This window comes from Dipodomys spectabilis, unplaced genomic scaffold, assembly GCF_019054845.1.
Source record: "Dipodomys spectabilis isolate Male_0828 unplaced genomic scaffold, ASM1905484v1 ptg000087l, whole genome shotgun sequence".
Classification (NCBI taxonomy): domain Eukaryota; kingdom Metazoa; phylum Chordata; class Mammalia; order Rodentia; family Heteromyidae; genus Dipodomys; species Dipodomys spectabilis.
Genome location: NW_024870764.1, coordinates 1,309,249 through 1,317,433, shown reverse-complemented (window position 1 = coordinate 1,317,433; position 8,185 = coordinate 1,309,249). Strand labels below are relative to the sequence as shown.

Here is an 8,185-nt window from a genome sequence, read left to right as displayed (position 1 = left end):
CAGACGCAGGAAAACCTAAAATTTGAGTCAAGCTTGATGCCTGGCAGGATCAAGGCCAGAACGGGCTTCCCAGGGACCAAGTCTCAAAAACAAAACAGAGGTCAGGGATGTATTTGAGTGATAGATCATGTGGCTAGCTTATGGCCTGGGTGTGGAGTCCAGCAATCAAAATAAACAAAATCTCAAAAAAAAAAAAACACATTGCCAATATAAGTGTTATATAAATACAAACACAAACACAAAACTTTGGGATGTTCCTTCAACATAACCATTATAAACAGTGTTTTTGATTAAGTAATAACTAATATGTTTGCCTGATATATGAAAAGCCTGTTCTTTTTTAAAAAAAAAATTTATTGTGAAAATACTGTACAGAGGGGTTACAATTACATGGACAAGATAATGAGTACATTTCTTATCAAGCATTGTTGCCTCCTCCTTTGTTTGCACTTCCCATCCCTTCCCATCTGTCCCCCCTCACGCCCCTCCCCCGCACCAAAGTTGTAAAGTTCAGGCCCCATGACAAACAAAAAAAAAATGAAAATATAGCCTGGAAGCAAACTTTCTTTTCTGATAGATAAAAAAAAAACCTTCAGAAAGTTTGTGATATATTTAATTCAAAAATCTCCAGAACAGCACAAATACTACATTCAGAACCAAGATATGAAACCAGATTTTATCAGAATGTGGTTGTTGTTTCACAACATTAATGCTAAACACAAGATTCAGATCATAGTGGATCATATATTGTTCAATGTATATATTTCAATCAATGGAAACAATTATTCTGTTTCATCTTCCATTCCAATTTAGTCTTTCTTGGTAAAAAGCAATTACAAGTTGAGGGCATTTAGTCTTAGCCTCTTTTGTCAGCACCAACTCAACTTCATCTGCATTTTTCCATTTCATGAGGAACATCAATTCTCCACAAACATCTGTGACACCAATGATTTCTTCCGGTTTCAGACCCCTAGCAAAGCCATTCCTATCTTCAAATTCACTTGGAGGTGAACCAGATTCATCAGAATTTATGAATGCTGTGATTAAGTCAGCACAGTTTAAATTTTCTTCACTTTCCCAGGAATTATATGTACCTGAATATCCTTTCCATTTCAGGAGGTATTCTATATTGCCACATCTTACACCATACTTTTTCCACCTCAAACTCTGCAGGTGCTAGTTCTTCAACTTTTGCAGACCTTTTGCTCTGTCTCTTTCTTCGTTTTTGTGATACAGTCTCCTTGGAGGCCATTTTTGGTGGAGATTTGAGGGGCTAATATTAATCACTTCAGATACTCTGGGTCAGAATCCTGCAGCAAATCTGGCCAGCGAGCCTCAACCTCTAGTCAGATCCAGTGGGGATATTCATTAAGTTTTTATGGTAATTTCTGCAAGTAGAAAAAAACACCAGTCCAAATTAATTGTGAAACTTCTAAATCACTCCGCTTGCAGATCTAAAAATTGTCCATCAGCATGGCATGCATCTCAAAAACAATCTGGCTTGTAGTAGTAGACAAACAAAGCGAAGCAGAAAATGTTGAAAACTAAATTGTCATTGGAACCACAACCACAAAATAGGCAAGGCAAACCCCAAAAATATCCAGACCAAGATATACCATATGAAACTTATGAAACTTAAAATTTAAAACAAATCCATATTGCACCTAGAGAGAAATTTATTAACTATTGAGGAACACTGATTTAAATGCTTGCATAGCACATAAATCCTCTGAATCCAGAAAAGTCTAGAAGTAAGTGGTACATTTCCCAAATGGTGAAAGTAAAGAACAGTCACCTCTGAATTCCAGGTTCAGGAAAATATACTTCTGGAATTGTGGGGAAATAAAGATGTTCTCAGATGAAAGAAAATTTAGAAAAGTGTCACCAGCAGATGTACCAATAATGAATGTCTAAAAGAAATTCTTCATAGACAAAGGAAACAATACTAGAAAGTGGCCCAGAACTTTAGAAAGAAAAGAAAGACATATGTAAAAATAAGGATGAATAAAACAAATACACATTCCCTTGTGTAATTTTAAATCTCTTGAATTGTTGAAAGAAAAGTAAGACTATCTGATATTGGGTTCCATTTTTAAAAGTAATGGATGAGAAATTTATATTCCAAGAACTGGATGTGTAAATGAAAGGGTAGAACAAATGTCTACCACACACAAAGCTCTGAGTTCAAATCTCAGTGCCATCAAAACAAAACATATTTCCCAAGTAGGAGGATAAAAGGACCCCTTATATAAAAATAAGTCCTCTCCACTTAAGTTGAAGTAAAAAATAATGACAATAATAGACTAGGATTAATTATATACATATATTTCCATCACTAAAATGATTATGAAGAAAAGTACACAAAGTGTACTCAAAACACTAAATATGTCCAAATATTGTAGCAACCTACAGTAAACCAAGAAAAGTAATACAATAATGAGAAACAGGGAAGCAGAAAGAAAACAAAAAAATTGCAAAAATATTAGACTTGCCTACAGGCAGTGGATCAAGCCTACAATCTTATCTTCTCATGAGAAATTTGGTTGCTATAATTTATGGCGTGCCCAGGAAGCAAACATCTCTTGATGCCATTCCCCAAATAGCTAGCCAAATAAAGGCAAGATAGAGTGGCTCAAGCACTACAACACCAGCGAAGCAAGCATCAAGGTCTGGATTCAAACCCTTGAACTGCCAAAACCTAAAAATAAAAATGCTATGCATAAGCCCTGACATTATGTTCAGGCTAAATAGTAAACATAATTGTATGAAAGTATGTTCACAAAATATTTCACTATTTAACCACCTAGAGGAGAGATGCTGTTCAACTTGAGCCATGCTATCAGTCCATAAAATAAGGTTGTTATATAAAAAAAGAGTATATAGCCAAGCATCGGTGGCTCATACCTGTCATCCTAGCTACTCATGAGGCTGAGATCTGAATACCAAAGTTCCAAGCCAGCCCAGGTATGAAAATCCATGAGACTCTTATCTCCAATAAACTACTAAAAATAAAAACCATAAGTGGTAATGTAGTTCATGTGGTAGAACACTAGCCTTGAGCAAAAGAACCTGAGGGACAGTGCCCATGCCCAGAGTTCAAGCCTTAGGACTAACAAAAAAATAAATAGTATATGTTCCCCATAACAACATCTCGAGTAATAATAGCACAGATATATACAATGTAGAAAGGCAAAGAACAACATATTATACAAACCTTAAGTCACAAAAGCTGTAGTGGTTATATATTAATATCCAATTTCCAAGAGGCTCGCCTTCCAAATGACTCACCTAGGATGTGCTATTCCTCCATCAACATGAGTGAAGTGCTATGGGATTTTTTTTTTATTGTGCAAATACTGTACAGAGGTGTCACAATTACATGAGCAAGGTAATGAGTACATTTCTTATCAAGCATTGTAGCCTCCTCTTTGTTTCCCCTTCCCATCCCATCCTCCCCCTACCCCCCACCTAACCCTCCCCCCCCCACCAAAGTTGTAAAGTTCGTTTTCGACATAACAACTTGTACGTCTCATTGTTGCAATGGGTCCACCTGTATCCCTATTTAAATGATTTGTTTTTTCCCTTCCCCTCCATAAATTATAACAACATCAAATACAGTGAAAGCAGGGGTTATACCATGGGGGAGGGACATACAAAGCAACAAAGAAATAATCTTATAAATGTGTTAGAAACAAACGCATGAATGAAAAAAACATTTGAATATATATCTTAGTGTTCATTTCCCTAATATAGGATTTTTTTTTGTTTCACTGGTATATACTTCCCCCTATGGTATATCCTCTGTTGTCACTGTATGTGGTTTTGGTATCCTGGTATTGTATATACATTTATTTGAATTAGGGAAGGGAAGGGGAACAACAGAATGGTGAGACAAAGGACAAGGGGGAAACCAATGCAACAGTGATATACACAAGACAGTATGTTGGAAATGATCTGTACAACTTGAGGGTGGGGTATGGGAGGGAGGGAAAGTAGGAGATAAATGAGGGAAGGGGTAACAAGTTTGACAAGAAATGTACTTATTACTTTATTTGTGTAACTGTAGCCCCTCTGTACATCACTATGACAATAATTTTTTTAAAAAGCTTGCTACAAATTCAGGTCCTGAGACATTTTTGGGGACTGGTTATGTGGACATCTAGCACTATTCAAAACAGCAGACTCCTAGGAGGAAACCACAACATAGTCACAGGTTGTACAAATGGCTTGAGCACAGATCCTGTACGTTCTAGTCAGAATCGTGGGAACATTCTTCAAATCTAAGTTCCACACCCATCCAGAGATTTGCTTTGCCATGAGGCCTTTTCCAGTAGAGCTTTCAGGCCTTAACTCTTTTCTGCCAAGCTTGGAAATCAGGGAACTTCTTAACTCAGGATGAACCAAGTTTGTGCAATCAAGTTATGCACAGTGAGCCACTCTGAACAATTCTGCAAATGGTGAAACTCTCCTAAAATTCAAGTTCCTAAATGTTCACAGAGGCTTTTCTCTCTTTCTCTTAGACTTCATACCTTCACTGTATGTTGTGATTGCGGGATTTTACTACCACCAATACCACACAAAAACAAAACTACATATCTTCCATCAACGTTCACACAGAAATCTGCAGACAGATTAGTAGAAGAGAATCTCTCAAGTCTATAATTCAATTTGATTATTTCTGCTTGGATTGTATTGAATCTCTGAAAAGTTGATTCAAAAATCAATGTTTAGTCAATGCAATCTACCACAGGATAAATAAATTACATGTGATAAAATGCAGCATTCACTTATGATTTAAAAATCTTTTAGGAAAATATGGATAGAGTATTCCTTTCTCAAGTTAAGAAACTATATAAGAAAAGCAAGTGTTACAGTTGAGAATTGAGTGAGAGAATAAGCAGAGGGTGCCCCATCTTTTTTAAGTATGAGAAAAGCATTCATCCCACTAGTAAATACTATATACTCACTTCCGAGGGTGCATGTAGACAGGTATTTCCACAGGCACCGAGGCCTGATGACTGAAAACTTAGTGACGTTTTTGGGACTCTGATGATTGCTTGAATCTGTAGCCCTCTCCATCAGTCCTTGTTGAGCCTGAAACTTGCATTCCAAACTTGTTGAGTTTATAAACAGGAGGAAGATTAGATGTAGATGCCCCTTCCCACTTAGGCCATGTCAGCCCTCTTGTTACAAACTTCCCAGACTTTTCTGCAGCAATAATTCTTTCTTGATACACTAGGAATGGTCAGTGATGGACAGGACCTCCCAGGCAGGACACTCTCTCAATCTGGGTGAGATGCAGGTGCTTCCAAACTCAAAGCCCCTCTCTTGCCCTCCTCTATCCTTGCTACTTACTCATACATATTACATACCTCTGCGTTTTTTTCATTTGGTCCTGTAGAGCTGGGGTGGACAAGAATTTGAAATTAATTGCTTCTTTGTGAATTAATAATATGTATTAGCTCAAAGTGTTTGCCATGTATACACCTTTAGAGAACTTACATATAGAGTTTTCCCAGAGAAAGCATTTGGGTAAAGAGGAAGGTTACATCTGCCTAAATCCTGAGGCCAATGTGAATTTCCTGATGTTTATCCAACTCAGCTGAGTGATGCTATGTTTTGCTTTTATCTTCCCTCTTATTTTGTATTTTTGGCACTTGCCTCAGAGTCTCAGGCTCTCCCTAGGTTGTTTTTTATATATGTAAAAATGTTGTACAGAGGGGTTACAGTTAGATGAGTAAGGTAATGAGTACATTTTGTAGTGAGCATTGTTACCTCCTGCTTTGTTTTCCCCCTACCTTCACTTCCCTCTCTACCTCCCCAACTCCTCCCACCCCCCGACCCCGACATTGTAAAGTTTGTTTTCAACATAGTGTCCTGTACATCTCGTTGTCACAATGGGTCAACCTGAATCCCCATTTAAGTGTTCCCCAATATCCCTTCTCCTCCCCAAATTACAAAAATGTATATACTAGATCCAGAACACAGGCATCAAATCCAGTGAAAACAGGGGTTATACCATGGGGGAAGAACATACAAAAGAAAAAAGAATTACTTATTGCAGTATAAGTACATTAAAAACACTAGCAAGCAAGAAAAAAAACACTTGTGTCTTTGTCTTGGGGTACATTTTGCTTAACATTATCTCATGTGGTCATATGTACATAGCCTTTGACCATCTCTGTTTGTCCTAGACATCTACTAGTCATTGCAAACAAGGAAAACCATGGGACCTATGTTTCTTTGGGCCTGGCTTACTTCACTTAATATAATTTTTTTCCACATCTTTTCATTTCCTAACAAATGAGACAATCTCATTCTTTCTGATGGAGGTATAGAATTCCATTGTACATATATACCACATTTTCTTGATCCATTCATCTACTGAGGGGCATCTGGGTTGGTTCCATATCTTAGCTATGGTAAATAATGCTGCGATAAACATGGTTGTGCTGGTAGCTTTGGTATGACCTTGTTTGTGATCGTTTGTGTAAATGTCCAAAAGTGGGATTGCTGGGTCATAAGGGAACTAACTCTATGTAGAGTCTTTTAAGGAACATCCATACTGCTCTCCAGAGTGGTTGAACAAGTTTACGCTCCCACCAATGATACAGTAGGGTTCCCTTTTGTCCACATACCCTCCAGCATTCATTGTTAGTAGATTTCTTGATTATAGCCATTCTAACTGGGGTGAGGTGGAATCTCAACATTGTCTTGATTTGCATATCTTTTATGGTTAGAGAAGTTGAGCATTTCTTCATGTTTCTATTGACCATTCTTATTTCCTCTTCAGAGAAGTCTCTCTTTAAGTTTTTAGCCCATCTATTAATCGGGCAGTTGTTTCTTTGAGGATTTGTTGTTGGGGATTTAGGTTTTAGAGTTCTAAGTATATTTTAGATATGAAACCCTTGTCTGTTGTTTGGCTAGTGAAGGTCTTTTCCCAGTCTGTGGGCTTTCTATTGATCTTGCTTGCTATGTCCTTTGCCTTGCAGAAGCTCTGCATTTTCATGCAATCCCATTTGTCCAACCTTTCTTTGATTTGTTGTGCTTCTAGATCTCTATTAAAAAAATGTCGGCCTGTGCCAAGTAGCCCTAGAGTTTCTCCTATTCCTTCCTGTAATGTTTTCATGGAGTGTGCTTTTATTTCGAAGTCTTTGATCCATTTGGAGTTTATTCTGGTGCAGAGTGATATATACGGATCTAAATTTAGTTTTCTACAAGTGTTTAACCAATTTTGCCAACACCATTTACTGTCTTTCTTCCATTCTATTTTTTTTAGCTCCCTTGTTAAAGATTAGGTGGCTTTAGGTCTGTGGGTTATTTTGTGGGTCTTCAGTCCTATTCCATTGGTCCTCAGGTCTGTTCTTGTGCCAGTACCAAGGTGTTTTGTTTACTATGGCTTTGTAGTAGAGTTGGAAATTTGGAATTGATATTCCTCCAAGGCTGTTCTTTCTATGAAGGATTGTTTTTGCTATTCAGGGTCTTTTATTGTTCCATATGAATTTTTGGATTGCTTTTCTCTTTCATTGAAGAATGAGGTTGGGATGTTGATAGATATCACATTGAATTTGTGGATAACCTTTGCCAGTATTCCATTTTCATCATGTTAATCCTCCCAATCCAGGAGCAGGGAGGTTTTTCCACTTGCTTAGTTCTGGTTTAATTTCCTTTTTCAGGTTTTAAAGTTTTCTTCATCCAGGTCCTTCACCTCTTTTGTTAAGTTAACTCCTAAGTATTTTATTTTTGTGGGGCTATTACAAAAGGAGTTGCTTTCCTAATTTCAGCACCACTCTTCTCATTATTGGAATACAGGAAAGCCGTTAATTTTGAGGGTTAATATTACACCCTGCTACTTTGCCAAAGTTTCTGATCAGCTCAAGTAACTTGGGAGTGGAGTCCATGGGGTTCTTTAAATACAAGATCATGTCATCTGCAAAGAGGGAGAGTTTTACTTCATATTTCCCTATTTGGATCCCCTTTATTTTTGCATCTTGTCTTACTGCTGTAGATAAGCATTGTAATACTAAATTAAAGAGAAGTAGAGAAAGTGGACATGCTTGTCTAGTTCCTGAATTTAGAGGAAATGGCTTTAAGTTTTTGCCATTAAGTATAATGCTGGCTGTAGGTTTTTTCATATACTGTCTTTATTATATTGAGGAATGTTCCATGGATTCTTACTTTTTCC

At 37.3% G+C, this 8,185-nt stretch overlaps 1 protein-coding gene across 1 annotated transcript; it reads right to left on the bottom strand.

Annotated features, from left to right (window-relative positions):
• Positions 1 to 792: 792 nt before the first annotated feature.
• Positions 793 to 1,252, bottom strand: LOC122111743 (chromobox protein homolog 3-like). Its single transcript, XM_042684478.1, has 2 exons — positions 1,144 to 1,252; positions 793 to 1,037 (listed from the first exon to the last, which is right to left on the bottom strand). The coding sequence occupies exons 1-2, from the start codon at positions 1,250 to 1,252 to the stop codon at positions 793 to 795; spliced, it is 354 nt and encodes a 117-aa protein (XP_042540412.1).
• Positions 1,253 to 8,185: the final 6,933 nt, after the last annotated feature.